The sequence below is a fragment of the Leptodactylus fuscus genome, chromosome 8, assembly GCF_031893055.1.
Source record: "Leptodactylus fuscus isolate aLepFus1 chromosome 8, aLepFus1.hap2, whole genome shotgun sequence".
NCBI lineage: Eukaryota > Metazoa > Chordata > Amphibia > Anura > Leptodactylidae > Leptodactylus > Leptodactylus fuscus.
In genome coordinates this window covers 29,665,228-29,681,688 of record NC_134272.1, presented here as the reverse complement: position 1 = coordinate 29,681,688, position 16,461 = coordinate 29,665,228, and the positions used below count along the sequence as shown (strand labels likewise).

Here is a 16,461-nt window from a genome sequence, read left to right as displayed (position 1 = left end):
AAAATAGTTTTAGACAAAACTATCATCGGCCACTACAGTTTAGCTACAGTAACCACAGGTAGCTAGTCTGAGACATGTTCCCCGTCTTATCATTGGATTGTGCTCTGTCTCCTTGGTTCAGCTACTGTCTATAAAATACAGTACAAGTCTTTCCCAGGATCACCCCTTCTGCCATAGGCATTATAATAACGTGAGCTATAAATATAACATCATAACCACTTGAACTATAATTTTTTTGTTAACAAAGCCCTTGAAGCTATTATCTGCGACCAAAGCCATAGGTGGGATGCAGCCAGTTCTTCCTGGTTCTGCCAATATGGTTGCTAAAAATGCAGCCGGATTGCAGAACTGCAAAGAGGAGATACCATGAAATGGTTCTGAAACTGGCAAAGCAGGAAGTTATAGGCTTACCTTAGTGATAGGCTTAGCTTAGTGATACGCTTACCTTAGTGATAGGCTTAGTTTAGCCACATTGGGACTGCAGCCTATAAACCGCGAGCAGCCGGAGTACAGTACTTACATCTCCACTCTATGGCTGGGTTCACATGGGATTTTTTGGAATGGATTTTGAGGCGGAAGCCACCTCATAAATCTGCTCCAAAAAACGGTTAGCCACAACTGGATGCCGATGCAGTGCACTGGCATCCAGTTGCGGCATTCTGCTCCGGATTAGGCCCATGGACGCGGCACAAAACCGCTAGCCGAAAAAAGAAGTGAACGCTTCCATTGAAGTCAATGGGAGGCATTTTTGGCCCGGATTCTGGTGCAGATTCCACATCAAAATCCGGTCCAAAAATCCCCATGTGAACCCAGCCTAAAGCTGCTCCTGCTTCGGGTGCACATGACACGTCACAGCAATGAGCCTAGAGCAGGGGAAGGACACGGCCAAGGAGCAGTGAGGTAAGAACTGTACTAATAGTCACCTTTGTATGAGGGCAGTGATGGGGGCCTGGCCACTGAATGGGGGACAACTGTATGGGACCTTTTTACTATATGAACCTACCAATAGGAGCTATTTTAATGTACAGGACCAACTTAAGGAATATTGCCTGTCAACTTCAAATTTTTTCAATGTGCAGTCCATTTACTTGGCCGATTTTTAGGCCCCGGCAGTATACGATGGTTCACTGAGCTCCTTACTGCACTTCAGTTTTTCCACTGATTTTATTAAAAGGCACAATTTTTTTTTTTTGGGGGGGGGGTTATAAGTGGGAGAGTGGGAAAGAAACCTGCATGGGAATTTTCCCAAACCATTATTTGCCATGGCTGGTTACATCCTTAACTCTGATAAGGGTCGAATGACAATGATGGTGGATTGTTATCTTATAAACAAGCTGACATGCATTTCCATGAATGTACGGTACATTAAAAAGACAGATATCAGGCTTCAGTCAAGTCTTTTAATGCAGGCAGCAAATACTTTCATTTGTATGTTGGCCGCCTCCTTCCTCTCCATCTGTTAGTGGTATAATGTTCCGAAAATATATGTGAGAGCAGGAGATGTCAGTATCAGAAAGAATGTGTTAGAAATAGCAATATTTTCTGGATGAGGTGCCCTGTCTGGTTGATGTGTAGTTTCAGGGGTGGAGAAGACCCTTTAAGCTCTTCACCAGTTCCAGAATGTTTATTTAGGAATTAGACACATAACTTCTCCATATGGATAAATGGAAAGCTCCACCGCAATGACAGTGCTGAAATCCTACACATTTATAGGAAGACATAAGTAGTGAACTGGCCTGTTCAGGATTTAAGAGATAACCCAAATAAAGAGTAGGCATGCTAGGAATTTATGGGGCAATCCTTCAAAAGGATTATCAAGGGACCTCTGGACATGTGATTAAGTCATTGCCATGTGTTCTGTATAGGTTTTTGTTAGCCGGTCTCCAGCAATAATGAGCATTGACCTTCTACTTGCAGCATTTGGGATAAGGAGATGTCTACCACCTTTGGGACGTTTACAGGTAAATTATAGGTATATGGAAATGGCAAGACATACTGTCTAAAAGATAAGAGTGTGAGAAGCAGATGTTACAAACGTCCTCTATCAAGATCCACATTTCACTATGTAACTCAGGGAATATTCCAGTCTAGAATACACTATGGTAGAATCAGACGTGTGCTCAGGACACAGGGGTGCAACTGTATGTGCAATGAATTGAGGTGAACTGTCCAATATGACATGTCAGGAACTGGCAGTGATGAGGTTGGGAATCATCACTGGTAAAATAAAGCTTCATTAATACACAGATGGGAATGAGAATACCAGGTTCATCCATTAAAATGGTCCATTAAAAAATAGACTAGTATATGTCCCCATTGACTCCCACTCGGATTTGTAATGAATGGTTTACACCATTACACGTCCAGTTCCAAGGTTATGTGTACGGGGCCTTAGCCTTAAAAGGGAATTTGTGAATAGTTTCGAGATGCCACAGCCAGGAAGATCATTAAGACAGGTTTCTCACTATAAAGAGACAGAAAAGCGGCTTGCTAAAATGAGATATGGCTTAGCATGCAAAAACTTGTATCAAACTTTTGGCCCAAAGTAAGTCAACTAATAGGTGGAATAATCTTAGACTAGACAGTCCAAAAATGCACCAGATTTATCATTCAGTCTAGCCAGTGGCACAAGCCAGGTCCTTGGCTGAGGCTCATATAACACTTATCCTCAAGAGCAATTGCACACTTTCCTCAGCCAAAACAGAGGTAATTTCCTTCCTCTTGCCTATCTTGTGGGCAGAGTATGGAGTGACTATTTGATCTCCAGCTGGGGTTCTAGCTCAGTCTCCCTGCTCTCTCTGCACTTCTTCAATCTCCAAGGACTAGAGGAAACTCCTAGTCTTATTCTCCTTTCCAGAACCAAATCTCTGCTCTAGGCTCACAGTGGCAAAGCCCATTTAGGGGAAACTATACAGTATATTTTAGCATAAATGTACTATATACAGTACATTTTGTAATGCTCCCAGTGGGATGCTGCAGTTGGACTGTTGGCAGTGCTGCACCCCATAGGATAGGAAGAAGTTGCTGTGACGTAGCAGGGCAACACAATGGCTCAATGGTTTGCACTTGCAGTCTTGCAGTCCAGCCAAGGACAACATCTGCAAGGAGTTGGTATGTTCTCCCCATGTTTGAGTGAGTTTCCTTCGGGTACTGCGGTTTCCCCCACACCCCAAAGACATACTGACAGGGAAATATAGATTGTGATCGTATATGGGACAGTGATTGACAATGTCTGTAAAAGTGCTGCGGAATATGATGGCACTATACAAATACACAAAATAAATAAGTGGATTTATACTATGTGATGTACCTGTGTAATAGGAACCTTTATACATTTGTCTTAGTGGCAATAGATCAACGTATGAAATCTAATTGTGTTGTCCATGTATTTTTTTCTATAATTTTGATGTACAGTGGGGCAAAAAAGTATTTAGTCAGTCACCAATAGTGCAAGTTCCACCACTTAAAAAGATGAGAGGCGTCTGTAATTTACATCATAGGTAGACCTCAACTATGAGAGACAAAATGAGAAAACAAATCCAGAAAATCACAGTCAGATTTTGTAAGAATTTATTTGCAAATTATGGTGGAAAATAAGTATTTGGTCACCTACAAGCAATCAAGATTTCTGGCTCTCACAGACCTGTAACTTCTTCTTTAAGAGTCTCCTCTTTCCTCCACTCATTACCTGTAGTAATGGCACCTGTTTAAACTTGTTATCAGTATAAAAAGACACCTGTGCACACCCTCAAACAGTCAGACTCCAAACTCCACTATGGTGAAGACCAAAGAGCTGTCAAAGGACACCAGAAACAAAATTGTAGCCCTGCACCAGGCTGGGAAGACTGAATCTGCAATAGGCAACCAGCTTGGATTGAAGAAATCAACTGTGGGAGCAATAATTAGAAAATGGAAGACATACAAGACCACTGATAATCTCCCTCGATCTGGGGCTCCATGCAAAATCTCACCCCGTGGGGTCAAAATGATCATAAGAACGGTGAGCAAAAATTCCAGAACCACGCGGGGGGACCTAGTGAATGAACTGCAGAGAGCTGGGACCAATGTAACAAAGCCTACCATCAGTAACACACTACGCCGCCAGGGACTCAGATCCTGCAGTGCCAGACGTGTCCCACTGCTTAAGCCAGTACATGTCCGGGCCCGTCTGAAGTTTGCTAGAGCGCATTTGGATGATCCAGAAGAGTATTGGGAGAATGTCCTATGGTCTGATGAAACCAAACTGGAACTGTTTGGTAGAAACACAACTTTTCGTGTTTGGAGGAAAAAGAATACTGAGTTGCATCCATCAAACACCATACCTACTGTAAAGCATGGGGGTGGAAACATCATTCTTTGGGGCTGTTTCTCTGCAAAGGGGCCAGGACGACTGATCCGGGTACATGAAAGAATGAATGGGGCCATGTATCGTGAAATTTTGAGTGCAAACCTCCTTCCATCAGCAAGGGCATTGAAGATGAAACGTGGCTGGGTCTTTCAACATGACAATGATCCAAAGCACACTGCCAGGGCAATGAAGGAGTGGCTTTGTAAGAACCATTTCAAGGTCCTGGAGTGGCCTAGCCAGTCTCCAGATCTCAACCCTATAGAAAACCTTTGGAGGGAGTTGAAAGTCTGTGTTGCCAAGCGACAGCCCCAAAACATCACTGCTCTAGAGGAGATCTGCATGGAGGAATGGGCCAACATACCAACAACAGTGTGTGCCAACCTTGTGAAGACTTACAGAAAACGTTTGACCTCTGTCATTGCCAACAAAGGATATATAACAAAGTATTGAGAAGAAATTTTGTTACTGACCAAATACTTATTTTCCACCATAATTTGCAAATAAATTCTTACAAAATCAGACAATGTTATTTTCTGGATTTGTTTTTACATTTTGTCTCCCATAGTTGAGGTCTACCTATGATGTAAATTACAGACGCCGCTCATCTTTTTAAGTGGTGGAACTTGCACTATTGGTGACTGACTAAATACTTTTTTGCCCCACTGTATATGGTTTGGCTGGATTGACAGGTCTCCTTCAATCTGCATGAAAACTGCTTTGGACCTTGAAAGGTATGCAGCACACAATGCTTGTTAGGTGTAGGCTCCACATTGCTAAGACTAAATATACATTAAAGAAGTATATATAGGAAGTGTCTAATACAGTGCTATTATCAGCCTTGCTCTTTTTATGAGTGGAAGCAGTCAGCCCGTCATCAGACACAGCCTGTTTTATGACAGATTGTATCTGCAGCTTCATTGTCAGAATAAAGACTAATGCAGACAGGAAACAGGACTGCATTAGAAGTTAAATACTCTCCTATTGGAAACTTCCTTTCATATTGGATTTTGGAGACTTGATGCGGATCTCTATTGTACAGCAGGTTCATCAAACGTAAGCTTACACTTTAAAGTGGTTGTCTGGATTAGAAAACCCATTTTCAACTACCCTATTAGGAAGTCTGAGTTTATAGAGGGAAGTCCATTAGTCTGAGTCTCCATCATTTACCTAAAGTGGATAGCGGCTACACAGGCCGTGTGTTAGACTCTGCTCACACTTTATTTTTGGCTATATTGAGCATGTGCACTGGGAAAGTGCTGAGGGCACTGAAGGAACCTGAGGACACCACAGAGGACTTAGCACAATGGTGCTGCTGATTGGAGGAATAGCCCGGTATAACTGAAAGAGGAGGTGCACACAGCCCGCACCCAGACTGCAGGGGCCCCACCATAGCCAAATAGATCTTCTTATTACATCTGATCTATGGGGGTCCCTACAGAGAAATCCGTTGTGGTCAACTTATTTTCAGAAAATCCTTCTGAAACAGATTGTCCAGTTTAGCAGTATTTGTTTGAGAATCCTTTATAAAACTGATCTATTATCTATACTAGGATATTGTATCTCCCATGTAATAAACATTGACCTATCCTATCCTATCTATCTATCTATCTATCTATCTATCTATCTATCTATCTATCGTGGGGAAGTTAGCTCAGTAGAAGTAGTGGTGTGGACCCAAACAGTCAAGACGGGGACAAAATATGCAGCAAACTGGTTTATTTAGAAAAACAAAATACAGCCTTAATGTAACATCTCTGCCTGTTCGGGCCCCTGCGCCACCCTCTGCTCGTGTGCTGCGGCGCAGGAGGCGCGTGCAGTTTGATAATCTGCGTAAAGTTTTTAGTTGCACTGTGTGAACACGGCTCTAGTCCTTAATTGGATTTGCACCACACCCGTCTTCTGCCTAGGTTGCCTCTGTCCATTTAGTGGTTAATCTGGCCTTGCCCTTTGATTGACAGCCTGCCTTCCTGTGAACTCCATGGGCGGGTTCTTCCTCCCTATTTAGCCTTGGTTCCCATTCACACCAGTGCTTGTTATTGCCGTGCGCATACCTGCTCTTACTGTACCTGTTGCTTATACTATTATACCTGACCTTTGGCTTTTCTCATTGACTATTCTCCCCAGGGTTTAACCGTTCTGGGAATTGCTGTCTTAGCAATTCCATTATACTTAACTTCAGGCTTGTCTGAACAGAACTGATAACCTAACTATACATTTGGCTTCCTACCAGCCACACGAACAAACCAGGAGCAATTTTGTCTCACCGGACTCAGGGTTACAGGACAGAACCACACACCTCCTTTTACCTCATGGAACTGCACTGGAATGCAGGAGCTGCAGCCTTTTTCTGGCCCAGTAATGAGACAAAGCTCTACACCTGGGCTGAGGCCTACTCCAAATCTGCCCTGGACCACGCATAAGTCAGAAACCTGGGGCTGATATATCTGGAATCCAGCACTCTGGCTGTCACCTTTTCACTCTATCTATCTATCTGACCCTGATGGGACTTGGCAGCATTGTAAGTGACCGTCTGCTTCACCCCAAGTGTGAGAAAGAGCGCTATCGCAGGTCCTTCCTTCCAACCACGACCAGGCTGTATAATCTACATCAGACCAAGCGAAGATCACTCCGCACAGAGAACTAATGATTATGACGATGACCATGAGGTTTTCCACTTTCTCTTCCATTTTTCCTTAGCTGCTATGGACTCCTAGTATATCTTCTCTTCTCAGCTTATCTGTGTCTACGTCTGTAATATATTACTCTGTATTATCCTGTATCTGTATTACTATGCTTTTGTAACATGCTGAAATTTCCCCAATGTGGGACTATTAAAGGATTATCTTATCTCTTATCTCTTCTTATAACTGCCTAAGAGGTAATTCCTTACTCTGAGGTGCTCTCTGTATTCTGCGTTACAGGAATTCTGTCACCAGAAAATTCAATATTAGACTAGTGAGAGTACATTATAGACCACCATCATACTTTTAGACAGTCAAACAGAAGCAAGATTACCTTCAAAAGGCCATTTTTTAGAAGGCTCTGGTGCAATGAGCTCGAAATTCAGATTTAAAAATATTGCACCCATTGCATTTATTATAGCCGTCATTCAGAGCAAAGGGAGGACTGTACACCGGCTCAATGCAGAGTGAATGACTACCACTGGCGGGTAGCATAGCGCCAGAATAAAAGGGTTCTTTTTTCCAGTGATGTTGCTACTAGAGATGAGCGAGTAGTATTCGATCGAGTAGGGATTCGATCGAATACTACAGTATTTGAAATACTCGTACTCGATCGAATATCACTCACTATTCGCAGTAAAAATTCGATTCCGAACCAGCATTGATACAGTGTATAGCATTCGGCCAATCAGCGCTGGTTCTGCAGGATGAGTAAAAGCAAAGCGGAAGGAGACCGGGTCCACATACAGAGAAAGAACCGTACAGAGCAGGACATGGCGCGGGGAGAATGATAGACCCACAGGATAGTATTTTACCTTTGAGTAGCAATCCCACAATGAAGACTGCTCTAATGTTAAATATAGTCTGCATTGTGTTCTGATCTTAGACTCCGCCTCGTCAAAGATGAGCCTCCTGCAGAACCAGCTTTCAGTCGCATATTGAGGACTACTCGAATCGTATATTCAAATCTCGAGTATTTCACTACTCGCTCATCTCTAGTTGCTACTGATAACATACTCTAAGGCCTGTTTAAACAGGACTTCAGGGCTCCTACTTTGGGCTGTCAGCAGTTCTACATGGTCAAAACTGCTGATACAGTAGATCCCCTTTAAAAAAAAGCAAATTTCTGAAATGTTTAAATTCTTATGCAGGGCAAACAACAGAAGGCAATAGAATATCTCCCATACGTCCCTCCTTTATTGTAGTTATAGGCGGTATGCACTGCACATGTTCGCCCTCCAGCAACGCTGGCACTGGCAAATACAAATGTGGCTCAGTGCTAGCAGGGATTTTGGCCTCGTGCACACAGCTGTATTACTTTGTATACTGAGCTGTAATAGGGAAACCATTCAAAAAGGTGCTACAGGCAGCGCAAAACTGTAAAATGGTGAAAATATCTGTGCAGAGACAGGTTTGTGTTAGACAACATTAGGGCATAGGGGGCACAAGAAATTTCACCAACAGAATGTAATGGAACTTGTATAGCAGTGCACTGAGTCTGTATGGATTCATACTTAGGTCTTATTTACATGTATATATTCCATGTCCACATACGGATCCATTCAATCCATATATATATATATATATATATATATATATATATATATATATATATATATATATTTTTTTTTTTTTTATTTATTTTTTTAGATAAAAATGACATAATTTCTGTTCTTTCTCCCTGATGTGGATGGATCACAGATGTATTATACCAATGCATATCTATGGGTCAATGCAAAAAATAGAGAGTATCTGTGTGCTGTCCGTTTTTCACAGATGAAAAAATCATAAATCATTTTTCACATCATGGATCATGTACGTTCCGTAAATAACGCATTAAAAGTGGATGTGTGAATGAGGCTATAGGCAAACTGTCACATGGTCAGTATTTGCAAACCAAATCCAGAAGTGTAACCTACAGAAAAACGGATACAGTGGAGAGATTTGTATCTTTTCTGTGTTATGGATTACAAATACTGACTAAATACTGACCATGTGAAAGTAGCCTTAAAGGGGCTCTATCAGCAAAATCATGCTGATAGAGCCCCACATATGCGTGACTAGCCTTTAAAAAGGCTATTCAGGCACCATAAATATTATATTAAACTACCCCCCCGTTTTAAAATAAAACCCTAAAAAAAGAATATGATCTACTTATGCATCGTGCATGCTGGGCGGGCATTCAGGGTGCGCCGTCTTCTTCATCTACGCCTCTTCTTCCTCCGATGTCCTCCGGTCCCATCCTCCGGCGCTCGCGAACTGACACTGATTTAAAAAAAAATGGCCTGGGCGCATGCGCAGTAGCCGTAGTAGAAGTCGCATGCTACTGCGCATGCGCCCAGGCCATTTTTATATATCAGTGTCAGTTCCCGAGCACCGGAGGAGTACGGGACCGGAGGACGAGGAGGCGTGGATGAAAAAGAAGACACACCCTGAATGCCCGCCCAGCGTGCACGGTGCGTAAGTAGATAACATTCTTTTTTAGGGTTTTATTTTAAAACGGGGGGGGGGGGGGGGGTATTTTAATATGACATTTACAGTGCCTGAATAGCCTATTTAAAGGCTATTCAGGCATATGTGGGGCTCTATCAGCATGATTTTGCTGATAGAGCCCCTTTAAGGAACTGTGCACTACCATGCAGACTCTGAGTTTGTGTGCATTACATCCTGAGAAATTGGTCATTTTGTAATAATCTGGATTTCCTCTTGTGGCTGAGGCCCCACGTTGCAGCTGTTTTTGTTGCAGTTTTTTTGAGCCAAAGCCATGAATGGCTGCAAAAGGAATTGAAAGTATATAAGAAGTTCTAATACTTCTATCTTTGGCACAATCCACTCCTGGCTTTGGCTCAAAAACCGCAACAAAATCTGCAACAAAAAAGCTGCGTTTCTGCAACGTGGGGCTTTAGCCTCTATGTAACCAGTCACAGTGAACAGTCTGGGGGGGATTAACTAATATACAGGTATATTATACATGGAGGTGTAGTAAGACTTACCATCTGATAGCTGGTAAAGTTGACAAGGCAATGTGCTGAAAAATTTATGAAGAAGGGCATCTTCAGCCGAAATCCTTTCACGAGGACAGCCTTTCAACATTTTATGTGCAAGATCTTCAGCCCCCATTGTCCGGCTCAATCTGGAAAGCAAAAGAAAATTGATTCATTTAGGGGGCAGTTCAGATTTTTTCATGCAGTTTTTAAAGCAAAGTCAATGCTGCTCTGTGCTTGGCTTAGAAAAACACGTCATTAGGCTGACGCGCCGTTAGGCTGGTGCAACCCGTGTAACTGCTGGAGCCCATTCACAGGCCCCAGAAGTGACGTCTGGAGAACATGACCTCGGTCACAGGCAGCAAGAGCCCCAAAGAGGATTATTGTGGAGTGTCTGAATCCCAGGAGAGGTGAGTATAAATATTTATTATTTTTAACCACCTCCCCGGTCAGGCTTCTAATGGAAACGGGCCTGGCGACATGCTGAGCCTGTTTCCATTAAAAATACGTATAGTGGTTGGGGAACTAGGCTTTCCCTGACCGCTATCATGGTGGCCCAGGGCTCCACCTGTATGCCTCCGGACCCGGTTTCACCCCCCTGTGAACGTGATCATTACGCCCCTGTTGGTATCAATCTCAAAATGGTAATGTGTATTTATGCAAAAAGAAAACCATTGTCGTAGGGGGTTATACTTCAAACATAACATATTCCCTACACACAGAACAGGGGTCTGATCACTGAGAGCTTTTCCAATCATGAAAAATGGGACCCTAAGTCTTCAATGGTCACCCACTGTCACTCTATTCAGTGTTTATGTGGCTGCTGAAGAAGGCAAAGTTCTCCACTCAGTTTCTTTTGGTCCCATAGAGATAAAGCAGAAAGGACATGCAAAACTGTTGCTCCATTCAAGCAAGGTTGGGAGAGTTGAGAACACCTTGGCCATGGTTGGTGGAGGTCCAATGGTCAGACTATGGATATGAGATGTCTTGTTCATGGTACAAGCCCTTTAAATCTTAGAACTGCCACTTACAAGAAAGTTATGGAAGGAAAAGAAATGATGGTCTACAATTGGTTCCTTGGCATAAAATCCAGGCAGGACACAATGCTATTGTATAGCCACGGTATGACCGAACACATCTTACTAACAGAGGACAATTAGGAGGAGATGACGATAGCTATTTTCAGCTGGTTAACAACATGGAGACAAAAGAATAGGAAACATAAAGAATGCTTAGTGTATAGATGGAGAGCAGCTGGGTATTCGTTTCATGTGAAAAAAAATCCATATAATAGGCAAAATATAAAACAAGAATTTTAAACTGGTAAAACCAAGGAGAAATGAAGTGTTGTTTACTGTAAAAGACAATGGCGTCCATTTATCATCAGCTGTCAGAGGGGCCTGTAATGTACAACAGCTTCATCTGGCGCACCCCTAGCTTTGTGACATGGAATCTCGAATCGCTAGCCAAGGTTCTTAGATAAACTCAGGCCTAAGCTTATCAAGTTACTGAGGTATCCTGAGTATGTGTGACTAAGTAACTGAAAGGATCCATTCAGCGTGCCTTCAAAACAATGCAGAAGAAGCTGTGCGGGATTATTTTATTAGTCTGTAACCAATGAGACTATGCCAACCTCCTAATAAATGCTGCTCAAGTGGGATTATCACCCAAAGGCAAGTGTTTATCTAGTCCAATCTCCTTAAGGATGGATGTAACAATCTTATCTTATATTACATTATTGGAGATAATGAAGCCACTTAAATTAATCACTTCCATTTTTTTATTTTTTCATCCTGAACTTCTAAATGCTATAAAATTTGTATTTTTCCATCCAGGACCAGTTGTATTTTTAATGACGCTATTAAAGAGTTTGCCCCCCTTAAGGACACGTATTTCCTATCCATAGGATAAAGGATAATGGTTACATTGGTGGGGTCTCACTGCTGGATCCTCCGTCAGTCCCCCGTTGTCTCCTTTATGTGAATAAAGGCAGTGCCCTTGTGTGATTGGCGCTCCATGCATCCCTATGGGGCTGCCAGAGAGTCAGGGGCATAACTACCGGGGTAGCAGCTGCCACAGGGCCTGGGACATTAGAAGGCCCATGTCAAATGTTCGCCTTGGGGCCCCACCATTCCTAGTTATGCCACTGCAGAGAGTGCAGATCCCCATTCTGCTCATCACTGTGGGACCCCAAGTGTTACGACACTTATCCCCTATCCTGTGGGAAAAAACAAAGCAAAAACGCAACGGAAAGGAGGCACTCAAAATAAGCAAAAAACGATAAAAATACTACATTGTATTAATCATACAATATAAAAGGGAAACAAATACAAATAATGATGGTCAAGGACAGAGACAAAGACTATATACGGTAATATACATAGTGTGATCTCCACAAAGAAAGACCTCTCATAAGTACAAAAATCCCATATGTACAGACTGACCAGGTAAACGCATATCAGCCAGTATATTAAGGTAAATGGACAAGCGCTCCCTACATCCTCAGGAAAAAATATACCAAAGAGGACCCGGCTAACATGTATTAAGATCCAATAAAATATATGCCAAATGGAACAAAGTTAAGTATAAACATCAGCCCATACTCTAAATGCTATAAACCAGTAAGATAGTCATATGGAATATTACAACATTAAATAATCATGTAACGTGATACCATATCAGATCATCATATAGAGTAATACCATATCAAAATGTCCAAAATGGGATTTTCTGAAAAGACCCCCCCTGCGTATAATGATAGCGGTGTTTGTGGGGTTTGTGGGCCCGTGACCTCACTTACTGATCCTGGCTCCTGCTCACAACCTCTGCAGAAGGAGAAGCACCGGCAGCCGTAAGCAGGAGCCAGGATCGGTAAGTAAATAGGGTCCGTTACCGGCTGGACTTACTATTACTGGCTGTAGCCTTTTTTTCTCTTTTTTTATGTAGATTGTGAGCCCCACATAGAGCTCACAATGTACATTTTTCCCTATCAGTATGTCTTTTTTGGAATATGCGATGGAAATCCATGCACAGACGGGGAGAACATACAAATTCCTTGCAGATGTGCAGATGTTTGGGTTTTTTTGCCCTTGGTGGGTCTGGCTGTAGCCTATTAAGAAAAAAATAAAAATAAAAAAATAAAAGAAGCAGCGGCAGCTGCCAGGCCCCCTAATGTCCTAGGCCCTATGGCAGCTGCTACCGCAGCTACCACGGTAGTTACACCCCTGCCTGGGAGTATAACCTGTATGTGTTCAAAGCATACATACAGTCTTCGAACACATAGCTCCCTTTGGCTTAAAAAAAATGTCAAAAAAACTACATATGTGATTTCAGACTAAGGCCAAAAAAACAAGATATAGGTGTGGGGTGTCTGCCACAGAAATTCTGCAGCATGTAGTCTTCAAGATCCACGCGTATCACATTGAAACCAATAGGGGAAAAAAGCAGCCCATTCATTTCAATGGGGAGCACACGTATGCCGGCTCCCATTGAAATGAATGGGATCTGCTTTGTACACGCTCATTCTGAACGTGTTTTAACGTTCAGAATCAGTCAGCGTATACTCCGTGTGAATTCACCTTCAGATTGAACAATAGCTGTTCAAATTGGATGACACTGAGCTGTTTGAATCGGCCCTCAATGGTTCACTCCAAGTATTGTCTAAAAGAAACCTAAAATGTTTCACCAAACTACCCTGTGTGAGCCCAGCCATAGGATTCTTAAAACTGATGCTCTGCCTACACAAGGCAGATGAACTGGACTTTTTCTGGAAATAGACTATTTGTAGTCCCTACAGTATACGCTAGTAACACACCAATGAACGAACTATGATCAATATACGTTCCAACACCCATGGTGTTTCCTCACATTACAAACTTGACTTGGATTTCCAAAACACATGAAGCAATTTAAATAATCAGAACTTGATACCAACCAATTTAACGCCCAGATTGGTTTCATTCACAAACTACAAAGAGTCAAATATTTTTGCACGCTCCTTCGTTTCCTGTTTTTTTAAGCTTTTTGGGATTTGTGTTGCCTTTAAACTTGATCTTTTAAACGATATATATATTTTTTTTGCATCGCAGCACCTGATAAGAATATAAATCCCTAGAAAAGCCAAGACTTTCCTTTGAAGTTGTGGTCTTTAAAATGGTTTGGCCGCTGGAAACCCCTGAGGGCGTGTGTTTTTCTTCTTTTCCTTTCAGCCTTTTCCCTTGAATGGCTGAAGGGTTGGCTCATTTTATGAAGGACTGAAAATTGTCTGCAAAAGAGCGAGTGACAACTGCGCTGAAAACAGGGGTCATGGCACCAATTGTGTCCTGGGCCCCTGTCCTTCACTTCAAATACAATGCTGGCATTATTGGCAAGAACAATGGCAGCGAAGACGAGAAATTAGTACTCCTTCTTCTGGGCAGGTCTATTCCGAAACCCTTTCTAGAATGTGATAGCTGCAGATGTTATTTCTCCTCCATTGAACATTTTCATTCTCATTGCTCTGCATATTTATCAACCTTGATAAGACGCCTCAACCTATTCTTTCCACCTCACCATTAGCTGTATTGGAATGGAGAGGCCGTGTAAACGTAGATAAGATGTTACCAGATTCCAGTAATAGAAATATACTGAATATTACTGAATCATAAGCTAAGGAATATTTTATAGGAGGAAAAAACATCCAAAATATTTGATAAAAAACTGCAGTAACATTTACCAAAATGTATTATTTTGTTCATTTTCTTATACAATATTTCTTATTCTTTCATTTTCTCCATACAGTTGCCTAAAATTTCAAATAAAATATTGAATGGTGATCAAGTAACAAAAAAACTACACTCAAGACACCAGTTTAATCTCCCATCACTATAATGCTGCTGCTCTGTTGATCAAGGTTTACTCGAGGCCAGGACCCCACGTGACGTAAACCACAAAGTTTTACAATACCTGCAAAGTGGATGGGATTCTAGAGAACCCAGTCCACACATTGCGGAATACTAGATATAGTGGAAATGCTGCAATTTTCAAATAATTATTTTGGAATAAGATAAGATAATCCTTTAATAGTCCCACCATGGGGAAATTGAGTATGTTACAGCAGCATGGATATTACAGCAATATATTACAAGAAAAAACACATACAAGCTCAGAATAGCAGATAGAAAAGATACTAGGAGTCATAGCCACTAAAAAGAAAAGAAAGACTTCAAGATCATTTAGTTCTCTGTGCGGAGTGATCTTCGCTTGGCCTGATGTTGATTATATAGCCTGACCTCAGTTGGGAGGTAGGACCTCCAATAGCGCTCCTTCTCACACTTGGGGTGAAGCAGTCGGTCACTGACAGTACTGCCCAGTGCTGTCACGGTCTCATACATGGGATGGGAGTTGTTCTCCAGCATAGAGCTCACCATGGACAGTATCCTTCTGTTGCCCACCACCTGTTCTGGGTCCAGGGGGCTCCCCAGGACAGAGCTGGCCCTTCTAATCAGCCTGTCAATTCTATTTCTATCCCTGGCTGGTATGCTACTCTCTAAGCAAGCCACTCCGAAGAAGATAGCTGATGCTACCACAGAGTTGAAAAAGGCCCTAAGAAGTGGCCCCTAGACTCCAAAGTCTGCTGTGACCTTTTCTATGAAGCGTATCCAGGTGATCCGCTCAGTCCAGCTTATTATTGAGGAGCACACCCAGGTACTTATAGGTCTTGACTATCTCAATGCCTGTTCCCTGGATGTCCCCCAGATTCAAGGCACTTCTCAACTTACTAAAGTCCACCACCATCTCCTTGGTCTTCCCAGCATTAATCCTGAGGTGATTCCGCTGACACCATTCCACAAAATCCCAGTTCAATTCTCTGTACTCCCTGTCGTCTGCATCAGTGATAAGGCCTACTATAGCAGAGTCATCGGAGTACTTTTGCAAGTAACAGCTGGATGAGTTGCACCTAAAGTCAGCAATGTACAGTGTGAAGAGGAAAGGGGCAAGAACTGTACTTGTGGTGCCCCCATACTACAGATTAGTGTCAGACACAGCCATGTGCTCTCACATACTGAGGTCAGTTTGTGAGGTAGTCTAGGATCCAGTTGGACAGGTGATGGTCCACTCCAACAAGGTCCAGCTTTTCTCTCAATAGTCCGGGCTGTATGGTGTTAAAAGTACTGGAGAAGTCAACGAACATTATTCTCACAGTGTTCTCTGGTTTCTCCAGGTGAGAAAGAGGTCTGTGAAGAAGGTGGATGATGGCGTCATCCACCCCAATGCCCGGCCCATAGCCAAACTGGAGGAGCTCCATAGCAGAACTCACTAGAGGTCGGAAATGTGTCAGGACCAATCTCTAGGACCTTCATTTAGTGGGATTCGACACATGTCAATAATACCTACAGGAATGCCTGCAGTTTCCCTATAGGTATTATTCAAGCAAAAAAGTCCTCAGAGGAAAACTCTGCAGACGTTC

General features: G+C 42.5%; 1 protein-coding gene across 2 annotated transcripts in view; it reads right to left on the bottom strand.

Annotated features, from left to right (window-relative positions):
• CDK15 (cyclin dependent kinase 15) overlaps positions 1–16,461 on the bottom strand; it is a 96,981-nt gene that overhangs the window by 13,126 nt on the left and 67,394 nt on the right. For both annotated transcript variants that reach the window (XM_075284340.1, XM_075284341.1), the window contains one exon: positions 10,023–10,162. In XM_075284340.1, the coding sequence (XP_075140441.1) occupies positions 10,023–10,162 (140 nt within the window). The remainder of the gene's footprint in view (positions 1–10,022; positions 10,163–16,461) is intronic.